The following is an 18996-nucleotide window of genomic DNA, read 5'->3' on the forward strand; positions in this document are numbered from 1 at the left end:
TGGTTGGGTGAGCTGTCACGGGCAATTTGTTCGCCTGTTCAATTATACGTCGTAATTTGAGCCAAGACTGAGACCAGAACGCCCATAATGTCTGATACTCGCAAGTCAAACAAGTCACCGCTTCAATCGCTGGATCCTCAGCCCATCCGAACTCCGTCTCCCTCTCGGGACCGTGACCGAGAGCGAGACCGGCGGGATCGTGCTTTTGATCGAGGTCCAGAGAGGGCAAAGTCATATCCAGGTCCCGAATCTCAATATGGACCTCAACCTTATGGACCTCAGAATTACATCCCCCAGGATTATGCCAATCAGAGCTATAACCCTCAGAATTACGACTCACCGGGCTACAACCAGCCTTACAACCCGCAGAACTACCCTCCCGTATCGGGTCCTCAAACTGGCCCAGGCAACCTCCCGATCCGTCCCGCCTCTGAATCATATCTTCCCAACCATGCTGGAGCCATGGCTACTGCATCAACCCAGCAAATGGTCCCCGCCACAGCACCGAGTGACCTGCGAGAGTTACAAGCTCTTAGAGTGAACTGCCAGTTCAATCTGCGCGAGTACATGAGCCTGCAGCGTCAGCGACGAGGTGGCGATTCTGCCGTCTCTGCTTATGAGCTTGAGACCCGGATTCGAAACCAGACCAACATGGTTCTGAATGATCTGAGGATCCTGCAGGGCGAGGTGCGCAGTATCGCGAAAGAAGCCGAGAACCATCGATGGCGAAGATGGATCATCGGAGGAGCTATGTAAGAAACTTACATATCCCACTCGCTTGAACATAAGCAATTGACCAACTTTGATAGTGCTACGTTCATTCCCTTCATCCGCCGCTTCTGGCGACGAAACGACGATGACGAAGATTCTCACTCATCAGCCAACGACACCGAGTACGCCTTCAAGAAGTCAAAGGGTCTTCTCGAGCACATCAAGAACGGTATACTTGGCAAAGGCCGCTTCGCCAAATTGGCCTTCTTTGTATTTGCCGTGCTCGTTGTGTTCTCTAATGAAGTGTCTATTCGAGTAGCCCGGACCGTGCAGAAGAGGCTTAAGAAGCTGACCGCGAGGATTGAGCACGGCGATCCGGATATCGATGAGAAGGACATGAAGCTCCTCGAGGGCTGGCGATGGAGGGTTCTACTGTGGTAAGACGGTGCCACTATGATGACATGAAAGGTACATAATATGAGGATATGATTGAAACGAGCTAAGGTGATTGCATTTACTCAACGGTTCTTATTGTAAGATTGCTATTTATTTATTTATTTATTTGTATGATCTCATGAATTTTCAATGCTCGTTTGACAATATTTGATGGTCCATACCGATCGCAAATGAACTGGGCTGCTTGCTTGTGTTTATAGGAGTCTGTGCCTACAAGTCATCGCTAATTTATGAGACCTCCACTGACATCACTGATCCCTGCAAACTCATCTCCATCAGAGAAGTTGCAGGTATCACAACTTACACCCTTCAAAAGTATCTGAAGAAATCCTTACAGAAGGAACCCTTTATATGATCCGAGAAAACCAGGTCAAACGTCAAAAATGGGCGGCAAACGCAAAGCCTCGCAAGACCTTCGGCGTCAGTCGCTCCCTGTAGACCAAACGTCGACCTCTGAAGGTCCCCCAGAAGATGCGACATCTCGAGATAATCACTATACCGAGCTATATTCAAAAGCGCCAGACTTTCAGCAGCTCGCTCTTCAAGATGCAGATTTTGCGCGATTGTGAATTTTCTATCCTCAAAATACACGAGAATTTCATCTAAAATCATCGCAGGTGGAAGAAACACAAAAATGATTTCTTCAATAATCCGGAATGTGTTATGCAATTGACGAAGTCACTTCTCAAGCTGGACTTTGGACTGAAGCTTGAACTTCCTGACGATCGACTATGCCCTCCTGTAAGTCTTAACTCGTTTCTTGACGCGTCTTACGACCTAACGCGTCCGCAGGTCCTCAACCGACACAACTATCTGATGTGGCTAAAAGGCCTCCTTGACAGCACTTCTTATGAGAAACAGGATAGGAAAATCGTTGGATTAGACATTGGCACTGGCGCAAGTTGCATATATCCGTTGATGGGCTGCACTGAACGTGATTGGGAGTTTATCGCCACTGGTAATACTTTCACCACTCCGTTGGCCAGAGCACCGCTAATCAAAGCAGACATCGATCCAAAAAGCCTCGAGTATGCTCGCAAGAACGTGGCGCTGAACGGCCTCGAGAACAGGATCAAAGTCGTGGAGCGAAAGCCTACCGATGCCCTCATTCCACTCGATGATCTAGATATCAAAAACATTTCTTTCACCATGTCAAATCCACCTTTCTACAAATCCGAAGAAGAGTTACTAGAGAGTGCGAGAAAAAAGTCTCGCCCGCCCTTTACGGCATGCACAGGAGCCAAGGTAGAGATGGTGACCGACGGCGGCGAAGTAGCCTTTGTTGACTGCATGCTCAAAGAGTCGTTCGTCCTTCAAGAACGTGTACAGTGGTATACATCCATGTTCGGATTTCTCACAAGTTTGATCGAGTTTGTGGACAAATTGAGAGAACACAAAATTGACAATTATGCTGTCACAGAGTTTGTTCAGGGCAGTAAAACAAGAAGATGGGCTATTGCATGGAGTTTTGGAAACATGAGACCAGCCCAGTCAGTTGCACGCAGCATCAAGACAGCGGTTTCCAAAAACGTGCTTCCAGAGATCACAGAAGAGAAAGTCGTCGATATACCTCTCCAAGAGAAAATCGGTGACTTTGCAGATTGTTTCCGATCTGAACTTGCGAAGCTAGACTTGATCACCTGCGAATGGGACACTGAGCGCCTGGAAGGTATCGGACGAGCAGCAGGTCGCGTCTGGGCACGAGCTTGGCGTCGAAGAAAGCAGAGAGGGGAGACTGAAGACCAAAAGGTGGTAGATGTAAAGTGCGAGTTTGCTTTCAAGGTTTCCATACGGGTTGGTAAGGATGATGTGGCAGTCCACTGTCGATGGCTTGAAGGCCACGATCCTGTCACTTTCGAGAGTTTCAGGGGATATCTGAAGAAGACGGCGCGATCCATCATTGATCTTCAGAGCACCGAGAACAGAGCATAGTGTTAGAGGGTATTTGGGCTGGGTCTCTACAAATAGGATTGTGCGGAATAGCTGCTAAAAGCACTAATAGTAATCCACAGATGTTATAACTAAGCTCTGACTCTTTGTCGGAAGCCTTCAAGATCAGCCAAAACTTCATCTCTACTCTTCCCGTTTATCAATGCAACTTGAATAATGTCTTGCTCCGAATCTGGCGCCATATTCTCGTTTCTAGGCGGGTTGTTATCCAGATTTGTTGGGAAGGGGTAGCCTTCTCCAATAGCAGCGATAAACATCTGGATTTCGTCACTGAGACCCTGCGCTCTGTATGCAGTAGTCAAGACGTCCCACGTACTCTCCACAAGTGGCAAAGCGTTAATTGTTTCCATCGGTTTACCAAATGCACTGCTGATCTGGACGAGGTTGACAAGGCGATTGATGTCCATAGACTTATTCTCGCCTGCTGCATGGAAAAGAGCAGGGTTGAACCATAAACCGTCACCCTTTTTTAACGGAAGTGAGATATAATTGTCCAGAAAGAACTCGTCAAACTCAGCAAGACGATACGCCATGTAGCCAGGCGCAAATGCCTGACTGAACGGCAAAAGTCTCGTTGGACCGCTCTCGAGAGGTACGTCAACATGTGCTATAGCACCTTGCAAGGTCAAGCATTGACTTGCAACTTGCATTGCCCTGGGATACTTTCCACAAGTCTCAGCAGACATGAAACCCAGGTGATAATCGCGGTGGGAAACTTGAGGCTGCCCTCCAGGCCGGACGTTGTTGACTTGAGTAGTGATACGATACCCTGGACCAAGCCATGAAGAGAAGATGAGGTCGAGGTAGGGATTCGAAAAGTAGTTGAAGAAGGAGTCTGGGTCTTGGAGACCATGTTTACTGAACGAGTTCCAAATCCGATCGTTTTTACCAGCACTTGCAAAGTGATCGCCTGCTGTTTTGGTACCCTGGCTCTCCTTTTTGATGATATCATTGAAGGCAGCTGTTGACTTGTTGACCACATCCAAGTTGGTGTAAAGACCAGCCGTGACAAAAACACCCGGGCCATACAGAAGGACTTTGTACCATTCGTCTTGGAGAGCGGACTTTTGGTTTTTGGTGAGAGTTGAAAAGTCGGAAAGGTTGTAAACAGGTACGTTCTCCTTGATATCTGCAGCTAGGGGGTAATCTTCTTTGGTGGCTTTCTGAGAGCAAATTTTCCGAAAGGCATCAAGAGAAGGAGGCGGAGATATGTTGAAAAGACGGCTGTGTCCATGTTCCGCCATGATGCCATTGACTGTATTTCCGTTGGTGGTCATTTTGTAAAGGTGTTTTCGTCGTGGTACATAGACACTTTGGAGCAGAGCTAATTCAAGATGTGGTGAGGAACTCTCGTCAAGAAATACCTTTTGGTCGGGGAGAAAACCGAACGAAAACAACACCGATTTTGCCTATTGACGATTCAAACGTACGTCAGAACATTAGATGTTCTTTTCAGGCGAACTGATGATAGGATACTCCTGTAACACAAACAAGCTTGTGGTTCAAGAGGTCATGAGTGGCCGAATAATTTAACCGAATAATTCAAGCATGGGGAAGAGCCAATCAGTGTAAATAGAACCAACGAGCTATAGTAGATGCATGCATGCATGTTTGGAGATCGCAAATGAGGGGATAACATGTCACTTTCCAGCCTAGCCAGGAATAATCAGAATAGATATCGGGTTCAACAAACTCGTACTAAGATGCTTGTGTCGATGACAGGAGATGAGGTGGTTACGAGAGGCACCCCGTTTCAACCAGTAGGTACACAGTTGGCTTTAGGATGAGTGAGCAATTTTGAACAGCGGCTGTCACAACGAAGACTGATGTTTTACGCTCTCTATTTTAGAAATCATGCTTTTAATCTCGGTCGTTATTCTGTGAGGCTTTCCCACTCGTCATTATCATGCTAAATAAAACAAATCCCTTTTTGCTCGCTCATATGCTTTTATGCAACTCCAACTCTAATTGTTGAGGTTGCCAATGGTAATAGACTTGATGTTTTGGTACTCAGCCATACCGTAAAGACTGCCCTCCTTTCCGTAACCGCTCTCCTTGACACCACCAAAAGGTGCCTCAGCAGCACTGATCTTGCCTGTGTTGGCACCAACCATACCAACTTGCAACTTGTGGGCAACGCGCATAACACGGCTGATGTCCTTGGAGAAGAAGTATCCAGCGAGACCGAACTCGGTGTCGTTGGCCAGACGAATGGCATCCTCCTCAGTCTCGAACTCAAAGACTGGGGCAAGGGGACCGAATGTCTCGTCCTTGGCGACGGCCATTTCTTGTGTGACGCCAGTGAGGACGGTGGGCTGGTGGAAGAATCCGGGGCTGTCGGGGGTGCTGCCGCCGGTGGCGATCTTGGCGCCCTTGGATGTGGCATCGGCAATGTGCTCCTTGACCTTGTCGACGGCAGATTTGTTGACGAGGGGACCTTGTGTGGTGGACTTGTCGAGACCACCACCCATCTTCAAAGCGTTGACCTTCTCGACAAGCTTGGCAGTAAACTCCTTGGCGACACTCTTCTGGACGTAGAGTCGGTTGGCGCTGAAGCTACGTTAGTTACGTCTTTTCTACAAGTAGAATGCTTCGACTTACCAGACACAAGTTTGGCCAGAGCATCGGAACTTGCAGAACATGGCGCCCTCGGCAGCGAGGTCAAGATCAGCATCCTCAAAGACAATAAAAGGGGCGTTTCCACCAAGCTCTAGGCTGACCTTCTTCAAGGTACCAGTAGCAAGCTTGGCAAGGTACTTTCCAACGCCAGTAGAACCAGTGAAAGAGATCTTCTTCACGAGAGGGTTTGTGCACAACTCAGTAGCAGCCTGACGGTCGCGAGTGGGAAGAACCTGGATGGTCGCAGGAGGGAGACCGGCCTCAATGGCGAGCTTGGTAAAAGCAAGGGCGGAGTAGGGAGTCTCGGAGGGGGGCTTGATGACGACGGAGCATCCGGCAGCCAGAGCGGGAGCGATCTTGCGAGTGATCATGGCGGCGGGGAAGTTCCAGGGTGTGATGATACCACAAACACCGACAGGCTCGCGGATGGTCATGAGGGTGGTGTGAGGAGAGGATGAGGGGATGGTGACACCATAGGATCGAGTGGCCTCCTCAGCGAACCAGGAGATGAAGCTGGCAGAATAGATAACCTCGCCCAGTGCCTCGGCGTACGTTTTCCCGTTCTCAAGCGAGAGGATCTTGGCAACTAGAGGCCATGTTAGTGTGAAATTGGAAACATTTAAAGGACACAACATACGGTCCTCCTGGTGAGAGAGAACCAGGTCATACCACTTCCTCAGAAGGGCACCACGGCTGGCACCAGTTGTGCTATCAAAGTACTTTGTCTGGGCAGCATCGGCGCTCTTGATGGCAGTCTGGAAATCCTCGAGCGTACAGTTGGCAACTTGGCCGAGGACGGTGGCAGTGGAGGGCTCTGAGGTTCCGATTAGCTTCTGGACGATTGGTACTCATGATGACGATATCACGGACCGAAAACATCGAACTTGTCCTCCTTGGCGACCCATTTTCCATCGATGAAAGCATCCTGGATGAAAAGGCTCTTGTCCTTCAGCTGTTGAGTTCAGTTCAGTGTTAGCATCATGAATCTCAGCGAGAGGTGCTTCATGACTGAGGGGCACATACGCCAGCAATGACCTCCTTGTGGTAGCTCTCAGCCATTATGTCGGTGTATTGTGAATTTGACGATGAAAACTTGGCTCAAGTTAAAGAGAGGAAAAGGTCGAAGAATGGGAAGAGAAAGACGTTGAGGGATGAGGGCCGAGCTACAAAAAGGTTCCGGCCTAGGTCTAAGTAAATAAAAACGAAAAGATCCACGAGAGCTCCTACAAACGTCACATGGTTGCGCTAGACCTTTGTAACCCCACCGGCCGAGCGTGCCTCAACCGTTGCATTATGTCCGTATATAGTGAAGTATTGCTTCAATTGAAACCAGTCATGTCAAAGAACCTCCCAATTCCGGTTCCAGTTGGGGTCACGGAGCTGCGAGGTCGGGGATGTGGAGGGGAGGGCCACTGTAAATTAAGCGTTTCCTCACTGAAAATACCTTCTGGAGGAACCGGTAAAGACCGGGACCGGGCCGGGGTTGACTTACGGCTCCGGTAGTTGGAGATCGGGAATTAGGATCCGGCCCCGGGAACCGAGGTGTTCATGGCCATGTAAGTAAAGAACTCGTGCATTTCTATTACTCTTTATGGGTTGGTACATAGTATGCCGAGGTGGTTGTCAATTCGATTGGCTTCTGGGGCGAGTTTCTGGGGAAAACAGTGGAGATGGCTTCTATTCCCATCATGAGAAGCCTAGAAATATTCCAAAGGCAGTTGGACTTCTCATGATGATGTTCCGGCATGGTTTGTCAGCATTTGTATAGAGAATTCCTGTACCGAAGGAGCCTGATGATGCCACGGAGCCGAAGTGGACTTGGAGGTGTTTCATAGGCCTCATCATAGTACTAGTACTACACTGGAGCTCTTGGTTCGGTTGCTTGACCGGGCCGTGCTGGTAGGTTTGATGAACTAGGCGGCTAGAATTCCAAGAAAAGACTTGGATCTCGGATCATTTTGAAGGAAGGATGTGTTGCACTACATAGTATCATTACTTTTGCCGAGTATCTGAGAGAATAAAGAGAAGATTTTGTGTCCAGAGCTGGTGAACAGTCCCCCAAGGTAAACCCACTTCCCCATTGGATCCCCGCCACCATGATGGACCGTGATGCTCTATTCTTCGCCCACCTTACTCCGACAGATTCCGGCAACCAAATGCGATACTCCATTACTAGCCATCGCGCGAAACTTCTTGATTAGGAAAGGCTGATACACCTTCTTCCACAATCTGGGGAAATCACATTTATCAATCTAAGCATCCTTGCTTGACTTGACCCTTCAGCGTGGGCGCGTAAGACGACAGTTACTTACTGCCAAGTTCGTTCCAAGTTATCCTCAGCTTGTATAATCATATACACCCTATGAGAGCAAGTTTCTCTCGATTGAGATCGAGGCTCGGCCTAGATCATATTTCTACAGATGCCCTGGCCCATGAGCACAAAACGAGTCCTCGTCGACATACAATTAGGTGCAAAGACGGTAACCTGAGGACTTGAACTTACAGTCAGGCTCCAAACTACTCCTGGTTCGATACAAACAGATGTTGATTCACAAGTATCCCTAATTCCAAACTCGACTTTCATGCAAGTCGCCTAGAAAACAGCATCGCCTCGGTGCGCCTTATCCAAGGTGACTTTACAGACTTCATTCTTCATTCTCTCTGCATCCCACATGACATATCCGATGCTTCTCAGCCCGTAGATAAACCTCATTGGGGCAAACGCATGCTCTCCTAAGCGATATCTTTCATGCGCTTGATCATAGTGTACCTTCATCCACGTCTGTCTTGGTTGATCATCAGTAAACGCATCGTCAGCGTCGACTTCCCTGGCTAGCCTGTCAATATCTTCAGCTCGCCAAACTTCCTTCTGCTCATTCGGCCTTCTTCCACGGTTGAACTCCTCAAGATCTTCTTCGAGCCTACTTTGGCAAGGACTAATAGCCTCACCAAGTGAAGCTTGCCACTCTTCGTAGGTTGAGGCCTTGAGAAGCTGACTGAGACGAGGAATACTGAGGGACATCTAGAATATCGCCAGTAAGCATCAAAGGTTCACATAGTGCTAGATAAATGTTGCAACTCACGCATTTCTGCTCCTCAAACGATTGAGTCTTTTCAGCTAGCCACTCGGTAAGATTTCCCCCCCATTCAAAGCCATTGACAACTACTTGCCGATAGGCTGGGGTTGTGGACAAGATGGTCAGCATGACTATATACAGGGTGCGAGTTAGGATAGCTCATTTGAAGTCTGTATGTGAAGGATGTATTGGGGTGTCAAGCTTACCACCCGTTAATCTTGTCTCAAGAAAGTCGTAAACACAAGCCAGCTGTTCATTGACCCATGGTGAATGCCGAGCAAAGAACAGCCTTTTCAGTTCGTTGTCAGAGCTCAAATCTCCATCTTCGTCATCGTCATCGTCATAAGAAGGGAAAAGATCAATTTCCTGCTCTTTGTCGAGGAAAAGGTTTCGATATATCTGAAATCGATAGAATGCGCGAGAGACTCGATAGTACTCGCCAGGAGAGAGACCTCGGTCACTTTCAATGGGCTCATCTTGGTTTGCACCATGAAGCTTCCTCAGGGAACACGAAGCAAACTCATACCTTAAGCTCGACAATGCATCATCGACTCTGACAACCTCAACGGCTTCACCTACCGTCAAGTGAAGTTGAGTACCGTCCACATTTCGCATAGAATTGTGGTAGCAATGAGTCAGAAACTCTTCCACGCTTACACTCCTTGTTTCCCGTACCGACTTTTGCGACTTGAATGCGGTAAAAGCCAACGGAAGCAAGTTGTCGTGAATTTGACTGCGAATAATATCCACAGGCAGACTTGGTGTATCCAAAAGAGCAGAGTAGAATATTCGATGGCTTAGCAGAATAGGAGGAAGTTCCTGGATGCTATCCAGAAGGCGCAGAATATCAGCAATAAGATGAAGCGGCAAGGACAATATTGAAGCCATCGGGTGACATTGATGATAAACAACAATTGAGCAGCATCGTGAGAAACATTGGGTTCATATAGCATTCATAGGGGAATATCGGGAGCACGCTGTCTCTGTAATGGCATGACACAGACGGTGCCACGTCGATCAAAGCACATGAAGCTGACACTGTGGTGGTATTACTTTCAACTCAAGGTGGTCTTATTCCTCTCCCCACACTCGCAGCTCATCCTGGGGTTGAAACGCGGGGAGACGTGCCGCACGTCTAAATTGTCGATCTTGATAAGCTCTTATTACCGTAAGTTTACAGGGTGCAGTCATGACATATCACATAGAAATAGGTAATCGATTCTTGCTCGGGTATCATATCCTCAGATTCATTATCTATTCTCGTGTGTGACGAACGCAACAAAGCAAGCCAACTACCTAATAGCAAATTCTTTACGCCACATCTTTTTGTCTAAACCGTCCTGTTCTCGTCATGTCCTCATCGATGGTCATTCGCCAGAAGTAACACAAAAAAATGACGCATTTGCCATGCATCTAGTTACGCGGACCAAAGTCCAGCGACTTCTTCATCACCAGCGGCCCGCCGGGAATGATGGGCTCAGTCTCCTAGACTTCAGCAACAACCTCTTGGGGCACCTCTTTCATACAATCTTCCTTCTCAACCTCGACAGGAGGTACGACGATGCCGAACTTTTCGTAGGGGAAGTCAGCAAGGCTGAGCATGTACTCGGCCCAGCCATCGTCAATCTCACCAACCTGATGGAGATCGACTTCTCCAGCCTCACCAGTGCGTCCAGCAAGGACCTCAGCCTCCCGTCCATCATACTCCTTCTTCAACATCGGGTGGGGGCACCAGATCACGCGCATACCCGCACGACGACCAGCCTCGACACCGGGAACTGAATCTTCGAAAACAAGGCACTCCTCGGGAGTGATGGGGCGTTCGCCAGCAGAAAGGCTGTCATTGATGGTCTTCAGAGCGAGAAGGAAGATGTCGGGCAGAGGCTTTCCACGGCCAGGAGTCAGACGGGAGTCGTCTCCAAGAACACGGCGGTGGGAAGGGAAAACAGAAAAAAGCTCCTCAAGGTGGTTTGTCTTGACACGGAAGTTCCCCAGATGAGAGCTAGTGGCTAGAGCGATGTGAACGCGTTGAGGCTCACTGCTGGACTTGTCCTTCGCTTCCGTAGTAGCACCATCCTTGACCTCCCAGTATCGGGTTCGACCTAGGTGGCCAAGCAAGTCGACAATGCCAGGGAGAGGCTTTGTGTGTGGGAACAGCTGCTTCTGGAGCATCGTGTTCTCGGCGACGTACTCTTCGGAGGTGATGGGGAGCTGAGCCCAGTCGTGAAAGATCTTGTTGGCCTGAGGACCAGGGCGTCCCTGAAGCTTGGCCTTGATAGACCATGGGAGAGTTCCCTTGCCATACTTTTCGAGGATGATGTTGACACACTTGGTGTAGATATCTTCGGTGTCAAGAAGGAGGCCGTCCATGTCGAAAAGACAGGCCCGAACAGGGGGGAAGCTAGAGAGTGAGGTCTGGTCAGTATTACTCTGGCGATTGAATAATCTTGAATATTTGTCAAGGAGAATAAACATACTCAGTACGAGGCGCCATTGTGTCTGGAAACCCAAGAGTGTTGCGAGTAGGAAAGCGAATGTATTGGGGTGCGGTATCAGAACGAAAAAAAACACGGCAGGTCAGAACTTGTTGTAGTGAGGAGGTATGATTAGCAAGAGAGAGGTCGAAGAAAAGAAAAAATGATGCGATCTCGAGATTTCGACAACGGAATACGGACGGAACCTAACAAGCGCGGGGCAGCTTTTTGCTCGCCGATCAGTGAATCGACAGTGAATGATACCGCTGAAAACCCCGCGGTGGGTCAGTGTATTTCCACTAAGCCCACTGTAGTCTAGCAAATGATTAAGGTGGCCAGGGCGGGCAGGAACCACATGGAATTCATTGAGGCTCATGAGATTGTGCTTTTAATGTTTCTTCATTAAACATCCATTTGTTTCTGTCTCTCAGCACAACACGACTAGTCCCCGCAACTTGCAGTTGATTTTTGCATTGTTCTGACCGATCCTGCTTGTATCAATTAGACAAATCTGTCTTTCATTCTATGGTTTGATATTTGTCGTAAAAATAATACGTCATTTGTCCTTGCCAACGAATATGAGCACAACCGAGCCTAGCAAAGATGATGCGGTCAAGTCGCCGGACGTCGAAAGAGCGAAAGATAGCGCCGATTCTGCAGATGGACAGGAACTCAAGTTTACCCCAGAAGAGGAAGAAGTGAGTGGCCTCGTGTTGTATCCCATCTTCATCCTTTGACTTTGGTACCCAACCTCATCTACTAAGACTTGTCTGCAGGCTTTAGTGAAAGAGTCCACTGCAGCCAAAGACGAGGCGAACACGTTGTTTGCCGCCAAGAAGTACCAAGATGCTTTGGAGAAATACGACGATGCAATCAACTCCTGTCCTAAATACCTACATTATCCACGCGCAGTCATCTACAGTAACATTGCCGCCTGCCATATCCAACTTGAAGACTGGAAAGAGGCCATAAAGTCAGCATCTGGTTCTCTAGAAGCTCTGGAGAAGCTTGAGCAAAGTGACCCTCGACTGAGTCCTGAGGGCAAAAAGTCTGATGAAAAGAAAGAGAAGAAGGAAGACGATGATGTCGAAGAAGAGATAATCAGCAGTGGTGCTTCACGTGCCGCACCGATTCCCAGTACCGATGATGAGGAGCTCAAGACACTTCAAGCCAATATTCAGCGCATTCGATGCAAAGCTCTTATGCGAAGGGCTCGCGGTCGTTCAGAGGCTGGCGGATGGCATAATCTTGCCGGTGCAGAAGAAGACTGTAAAGCCCTCGCCGCGAAGCCTGAAAGCTTGGCTCCAGCAGACCTTCGAGTAGTTCGGAAGCAATTACGAGACTTACCTCCTCGCGTCAAAGCAGCACAAGAGAAGGAGATGGGCGAGATGTGGGGTAAGTTGAAAGACCTTGGAAATGGCATCTTGAAGCCATTTGGATTGAGCACAAACAACTTCCAGATGGTCAAGGACGAGAAGACCGGAGGCTACAGTATGAATTTCCAGCCTGGAGAAAGCTCTTAAACGGCACAACCTGCCCTTTGAAGATATCAGAGAATCTACCCTGACACTCTATTGAACCGACGAAAACTCCAATTCCCGCAATATAGAGAAAAGCAATAGATATCCCAACGCCGTCTATTTTACCCTTTTTTTTTCGCCATGAATATCTCAATTTCCAACTTTTGGCATGACAGGGCTTTCCTTGTCAACTAGGTACGTACGTACTGGGAGCATTTGGGTCATTACGATGGTGGTGGATCGAACGAGCTCGATCGACTTGGTGGTTCATACCAATTCTGGTACGGATGGTTGGGTAGCTTGAAATCGGCGAAGCTCAATGGGTTGACCGGTGTTTTCGTTCCCACAGGGCCCATGACAGGCGGTGTCAAAATTCTCGACGGTGTCAAAGACATGGAGGCTCTTCGGACCGCTGATATTACCGAATCCTGGCTGTTCTCTGTTTTCGGGCTCGAGGTGGGCATCTTCATACGCTCCCAACCCCATTCTCTCTTGAGCTCCATCTCGACGGCACCCAAGCGCCAGCCATTTGTGCTATTGAACCTGTCAAGGACCTCAAGGATCTCGTCTTGTTCGTCTGGATTCGTTAGCACAGCAGCTGCAATTGCCAAGCAACGGATCGCAACTGTGGCAACCCCCTTGTCTGTGGTATGGGCGACAATGCCGCAGACCTGATAGGCATGCTGCAGCTGCAAGAATCGTAGCCTCTCCGAAGACCCTGGGGATTCCAGGGGGTGTGTCTGCGAAAGGATGCAATGCGCAGTGTGAGAAAGCAGTTGGCCTATTGTTGCCTCCCGCTGAATCATCCTAAGCACGGATTAATCACATGCTTTAGCAGTTGGATGATATTTCACGTACCATATACCGGGAAATAGCGATTTGCTTGTCGACTTTTCCGCTTTCACGTAGCCAAAGGGGCGCATCTTTCTCGGGCAATGGATGTTCCAACCTTCACAGAGGTTTCTAAGCTCATGCCACTGAGAAAGACGATTTCTGACCCACGTTTGTTCGTTATGGGGGCTAATGTCATCGGGTCGGGACGCAGTCGCTCGGAAGTTCGCAACCTTTGCGATGATGTAGAGCGCACGGTGTACCCATACTTGCTCGTCCTCATCCTCGTCATCCTGGTTATTGCTACGAGACCCAAGGTTCATTCCCCATTCGTCGGGACTCCACGTTGTCTGCCAATTTGTTGCCAGGCAATTGAGAACTTCAATCCCAATGTTCAACCAGAAGCAGGCCAGTCCAATCCCTGTACTCCTGGCATCCCATCCACATTCTCGCACAAGAGCTCGCGAACCTGCTATGTGACTCATACGCTGGGCAGGCTTTTCGCACATAATCTCGTATACGTTCAGAACGATCGCTGTCGTGGCACACTCGGCAGTATTTCGATCAGGGTTCTGGAGGCTTCGAAGGAGCTGCGTGGTCGCGGTATTGTAGTAGAACAGCGCTTTTTCATGATTATCCGGGGCAGCCAGAGAAGTATGTTTGACACCACATGCCAGAAGGGCATTGAGGAGCATTGTCGACCTCAGAGCGTGATACGGAATGCTTCGGGTGAAATGTTTCTCCCGGTTGAACGAATCCATCCAAACAGCAACTTCTTCGACAAAGACTTGCATGTAATGGATTTCTTCGGCTGATGTCAATATGTTGCGGCCCACCGACTCGTTGCTTTGGGTTGCTGAAGGTTGCACATGGTCATCCTCGAAGGCTTGTTCGACAAGCGGTCTTTCAATCCGAGGCGGTGTGTCTAGCTGGGGTATGACCAAGTTTTCCGCCTCTTCTGATAACGTTTGCTGTGCCAGAGGACGGTTCCTCATCGCCATGAGCTGCTCTGGAAATACTTCTGCTCGTGGGGTCACAACAGCCTTTGTTGATGACGATGGTGTGGCTATATGGGAAGCGTCGCTCAGAGTCCGATGTTCATTCTCGTTAATCTCAAGCTTGATACCGGTATCTGTTTTGAATCTTGAGTTTTTTGAAGGTCCAGCGGCGGCGTTATCCTGAGAATAGTTGAAACGGTGTTGTGCGCCAGGTTGAAGTCTATCAGCTGATGCATCTATACCTTGAATATGAGTTGCGGTGGCTGGATACACTATTTCGTGCCGGCCATCGCTATCTTCAACGATTTCAGAAGCGTACGGCGCATATCGTCCAAGTCCGCCCTGATATTCTGAAGCAATGTCCCGCGATTCATCTTGGAACTCGACTACGACTCGGTTAGCACAAGTCATTCATCTCGGCCGGACTCCATACCTTCCCAGCCTCCAGGACTAGGTATATCGGGTGGTCGATGGAGGTTGACATCCAGAAAGTTAAGGCGTACTCCTCTTTTACATTCACGGCCTCGCTTTCGGCAGTTCATGCAATCGGGCACGGCTTCGTCACACTTGAGGTGTCTCTCACGGCATGTAAGACATCCTGTTCGGACTCTTTTTCCTTTGACTGGAGTCGGATTTGACGACGGCATGGGACTTTGAAGAGTCATCTCTCTGGGGTTTTCCATGGATAGACCTGTAGGGTCTTGGCTGATGTTCGGGGGTTCGGAGATCGGTGTCGCTCCCATATGCGAATGATGCTGAACTTCAAAATCGAACATCTCAAAGTCGAGGTTGTTGTCGATCGCATAGGGTCCTGGTGAATAACCTTGCCATTCCGCAGGGAACGGCATTGTTCGCCTTTCATTGGAGTCTTCATTTTGCATCGCCGCACCGAAACTGACACCAAGAACGGCGATGTCATTGGGGCTTGTTTGAGCAGACACTATAAGCTACCTGGCTCTCTACAGGAGGCCAGGGCAGTGGTGTGGGATTTCCCGCTCAGAATGCTGAAGTAGACGGGACAGCTTTGGAGCTTTGGTGTTGCAGAATGAATGCTTTTGCTGTTACATTTGAGGCCAGATGACCGGCCACCTACAAGTCGAAAGATTCTAGAAGATCGAACGGAAGCATGGAATGAAATCATGGCTTGGGCCAGGCCACGGCTTCTGGTCCGGTTTTCCTACCCCGGGCTCGGTATAGAAAACCGTCGCAGGTTCGGGATTGTCGTTGTGGCTCCACAGTCGGAGTAGGAACTAGGAGCGATAAGGCGGGGTGTAGTAATGAACGACCATGAACAAGAGAATGAACCGGACGGGACTCGATGAATATAAATTCAAGATTGTATCGATGTCTGTCAGCATTGGGTGCCTGAGCTTCTCTAACAGTTGAATGTGCCCGCCAGATTCCGAGCGCTGCATCACGGTTATATGGCGAATCACCATGACCTTAACCAAGGTACGCAAGCCAATAATCACGGAGCGGACTCCGGCTGTCGTGCGAGTACAGGTAGCCTCTTCTCTCGGCTGTGATTCGGAGAGCAGGCTGACTGGTACTGAGACCATTACACCGGATGGCGTCTGTGTTCAATTTCAGTTCTGTCCTGTCTCATTATTAAGAACAGAAAGGAGCATGCGTTAAAAGAGGCATGATGATGCTAGACGCTACAAGATTCAGGTGTCCGGCCATATGGCTCAACCTGCATGACAGATGCATGCAAGACTATCCACCAAAGTTGGCGACGGAGCTTATAGGACAACGCTGAAGTTGGTTCCTTGAGGGAATTTGGCTGTCACTTATGACTTGCGTGTTATATGTATGGATTACACATGTGGCGCCCGGGATTGACGAAACTCGGCTTACACGCCAATGCCTGAAATTACCGGAATCCGGAGGAGAGGGATGCTCGTATTAGGATTGAGCATGGCTTCCATCCATCCGCAGGCTTCGCTTATTGAATCGGCTGTCAATGTTGCTCGGGCACCACGATGTCTTTTCCTGCGGCAAGAGTCAGCCCCATCAGACGATGTACGATGTGAGTGAGCTACACGGGTTGAGTGGCACGGGTACACCCGAAATATACAACAATTTTGGAAATTCGGTTGTAAGTGATAGGTAGGACGAAAGCAATAGCCCAAAATAACTCGGGCTTGACAGCCAATGGTAGCACATAAAAGTACTACTTCAGAAAAGATATTTCCACTGTGGAATATACAACTTTTTTTTTTTTTTTTAGAAACCTATACAAATTGTTCATGCATGAGTTATGTATCTAGATTGTAGAAACTTAACGTTAGACTACCATGTTGTCCAAGTGTTTAGAAATCCAATCGCTGATCCGTTTGTCCGTCCCGATCAGCCATGATCCATGTATGGATGTTGGCAATGGTTCAACATGAATTTGCCACTCTAGATCTCGTCTGAAACCACTCAGAACAGAATCAAATTCTTGGTATGGCTGATATAGTCTCCGAAGTGCGTTTGAATGGATTGTTCATCAGTCTGAACATGAACGACAGGCTACCTGAGTACCTAATGTTCATAGACATGGGCTTCATACGATGAATGTCCCACAGCGACTTCTAGAAAAATAGCCCAACCCAATCAGCCCTCAGCTTCTCACCATGACTACACATACTCATCAGAAACATGGATCCTTCAACACCGACACCAAAATCTATATTGCGCGGACACAAATCTCAAATTCACACAGCAACATTCATTAGATCCAATGAGCGCCTCATTACAGGCGACGCGGATGGTTTTGTGGTGCTATGGGACCTCACGATTATGCGCCCACGTGCTGTTTGGCGTGCCCACGAAAAGGCTCTATTAGGTGTGGGCGGCTGGGGTGACGACAAAATCATCACGTAATTGCTCTGTCGAAAATCAGTAATGACTGGAGAATGTCTTTGCTGACAACAGTTTGCAGGCATGGTCGTGATTTGAAGCTCATAGTGTGGAAACTTGGCGAGGCGGAAGAGGAGCATCTCAGCACAGCATTGCCGGTGGAAGAAGTTGCAACACCAAGACCGCAACCATGGATGTTACATCTCCTTGAAGTCAATACCTTGAACTTTTGCGCTTTCGCCATTTGCTCAAGTGCGCCTGGCTCCGTCGATACCGCTTCTGAGGTGCTGATCGCGGTGCCTAATACTTTGCACTCAGATGCTGTATGGAGAACCTCAACCATATCGTGGCCAGGGCTGATACTCATAGATCGACATCTACCAATTGCCGTTGCAAAGACGGATTCATACCATCAAGGCTGGTGATAAAACGGGCATGGCCATGTGCCTTGCTCTCCTGCATCACAGAGACGCTCTCACGCTTATTGCTGCCTTTGAAAATGGTTACGCAACTGTGCACCGTCTTGAGCCTGATGACCAATGGGTCGCAACGTACCATTCCCAGGCTCATTCACAACCCGTCCTGTCGTTGAGTGTCTATAACGACTATTTCATCACGTCCAGCGCCGACTCTATCATCGCCAAACATCCTATTCCTACCGATTTGTTTTTTCCTCTGGAAGACACTGTACGCCCTGAAAGCACCGAGCGTGTAGTGGAGATAGTAGACGAAGAACCTAAGGCGAAGTCACTTCTATCTACTGGCCTGAAGTCTTCGTCGTCACAGGGGCTGAAGCCTCCTCGTAAGGGCATTGCGTGGAAAGATCCGCTCAAAACTATCAACACCAAACACTCCGGACAACAGAGTCTAGACATACGATCCGATGGAAGAATCTTTGCTACTGCAGGATGGGATTCAAAAGTGCGAGTGTACTCTACAAAAACCATGAAAGAACTCGCTGTTTTAAAGTGGCATCAAGTTGGATGTTACGCCGTTGCATTCGCTGATGTTAGGATATCGGATCAGACGGAGGAAGAAAACTCTACGTCTGACGATAGTCAACTCACGGGGAGTTCAAGCATGCGAACGGGCTCTTTGACCCGAACAGGGCTGAGCGTCAAAGAGCAACGGATAGCTACAGCGAGAAAAACACATTGGATTGCAGCAGGGGCGAAAGACGGCAAAATTAGCTTGTGGGATATTTATTAGCTATGTAAACAAGATCCTATAATGGATACTGCTTCACTAGATAGATTCGTAGCAAATTCCGTCCTGCTCTGTGAAGCGGGAAGGGAGCATGTCTTGGCGAGATGTGATCGAAATGGGCCAGCCTCACTTTCGAATAAAAGCGCAGAAGAAAAAGTAACAACGCTGATAACTTGGATCCATAATACGGTCAGCTCATAGTATCGTCAAACGTCTAACTGTACCGTTAGATCCTAATATCCTGGTGTAGGCCATTGATGTACTCACGATCATACTCCCAACATCCTCTGTCCGCGTGCCGCACTTGTCT

General features: G+C 48.7%; 9 protein-coding genes across 9 annotated transcripts; 4 read left to right on the plus strand and 5 right to left on the minus strand.

Annotated features, from left to right (window-relative positions):
- Positions 1 to 87: 87 nt before the first annotated feature.
- Positions 88 to 1152, plus strand: FPRO_13192 (uncharacterized protein; the record flags this gene model as incomplete). The annotated part of the gene is made up of 2 exons (XM_031222618.1): positions 88 to 752; positions 810 to 1152. 2 exons carry the CDS (start codon positions 88 to 90, stop codon positions 1150 to 1152), a joined length of 1008 nt encoding a protein of 335 aa, XP_031088059.1.
- A 398-nt stretch (positions 1153 to 1550) lies between these two features.
- On the plus strand, positions 1551 to 3099 carry FPRO_13193 (uncharacterized protein; the record flags this gene model as incomplete). Its single annotated transcript, XM_031222619.1, has 3 exons — positions 1551 to 1732; positions 1785 to 1908; positions 1960 to 3099. The coding sequence occupies 3 exons, from the start codon at positions 1551 to 1553 to the stop codon at positions 3097 to 3099; spliced, it is 1446 nt and encodes a 481-aa protein (XP_031088060.1).
- An 89-nt stretch (positions 3100 to 3188) lies between these two features.
- Positions 3189 to 4394, minus strand: FPRO_13194 (uncharacterized protein; the record flags this gene model as incomplete). Its single annotated transcript, XM_031222620.1, has 1 exon — positions 3189 to 4394. The coding sequence occupies one exon, from the start codon at positions 4392 to 4394 to the stop codon at positions 3189 to 3191; it is 1206 nt and encodes a 401-aa protein (XP_031088061.1).
- A 687-nt stretch (positions 4395 to 5081) lies between these two features.
- On the minus strand, positions 5082 to 6795 carry FPRO_13195 (putative UGA2-succinate semialdehyde dehydrogenase; the record flags this gene model as incomplete). The annotated part of the gene is made up of 5 exons (XM_031222621.1): positions 5082 to 5667; positions 5719 to 6322; positions 6374 to 6550; positions 6607 to 6688; positions 6760 to 6795. 5 exons carry the CDS (start codon positions 6793 to 6795, stop codon positions 5082 to 5084), a joined length of 1485 nt encoding a protein of 494 aa, XP_031088062.1.
- Positions 6796 to 8329: 1534 nt separating this feature from the next.
- Positions 8330 to 9701, minus strand: FPRO_13196 (uncharacterized protein; the record flags this gene model as incomplete). The annotated part of the gene is made up of 3 exons (XM_031222622.1): positions 8330 to 8758; positions 8820 to 8944; positions 9020 to 9701. 3 exons carry the CDS (start codon positions 9699 to 9701, stop codon positions 8330 to 8332), a joined length of 1236 nt encoding a protein of 411 aa, XP_031088063.1.
- A 597-nt stretch (positions 9702 to 10298) lies between these two features.
- FPRO_13197 (uncharacterized protein) lies at positions 10299 to 11307 on the minus strand (the record flags this gene model as incomplete). Its single annotated transcript, XM_031222623.1, has 2 exons — positions 10299 to 11214; positions 11291 to 11307. 2 exons carry the CDS (start codon positions 11305 to 11307, stop codon positions 10299 to 10301), a joined length of 933 nt encoding a protein of 310 aa, XP_031088064.1.
- A 558-nt stretch (positions 11308 to 11865) lies between these two features.
- FPRO_13198 (uncharacterized protein) lies at positions 11866 to 12810 on the plus strand (the record flags this gene model as incomplete). The annotated part of the gene is made up of 2 exons (XM_031222624.1): positions 11866 to 11985; positions 12064 to 12810. 2 exons carry the CDS (start codon positions 11866 to 11868, stop codon positions 12808 to 12810), a joined length of 867 nt encoding a protein of 288 aa, XP_031088065.1.
- A 221-nt stretch (positions 12811 to 13031) lies between these two features.
- Positions 13032 to 15484, minus strand: FPRO_13199 (uncharacterized protein; the record flags this gene model as incomplete). The annotated part of the gene is made up of 3 exons (XM_031222626.1): positions 13032 to 13614; positions 13666 to 15022; positions 15070 to 15484. The coding sequence occupies 3 exons, from the start codon at positions 15482 to 15484 to the stop codon at positions 13032 to 13034; spliced, it is 2355 nt and encodes a 784-aa protein (XP_031088066.1).
- A 1795-nt stretch (positions 15485 to 17279) lies between these two features.
- On the plus strand, positions 17280 to 18689 carry FPRO_13200 (uncharacterized protein; the record flags this gene model as incomplete). The annotated part of the gene is made up of 3 exons (XM_031222627.1): positions 17280 to 17500; positions 17563 to 17803; positions 17850 to 18689. 3 exons carry the CDS (start codon positions 17280 to 17282, stop codon positions 18687 to 18689), a joined length of 1302 nt encoding a protein of 433 aa, XP_031088067.1.
- Positions 18690 to 18996: the final 307 nt, after the last annotated feature.

This window comes from Fusarium proliferatum, assembly GCF_900067095.1.
Source record: "Fusarium proliferatum ET1 genome assembly, contig: FPRO_scaffold012, whole genome shotgun sequence".
Lineage (NCBI taxonomy): Eukaryota > Fungi > Ascomycota > Sordariomycetes > Hypocreales > Nectriaceae > Fusarium > Fusarium proliferatum.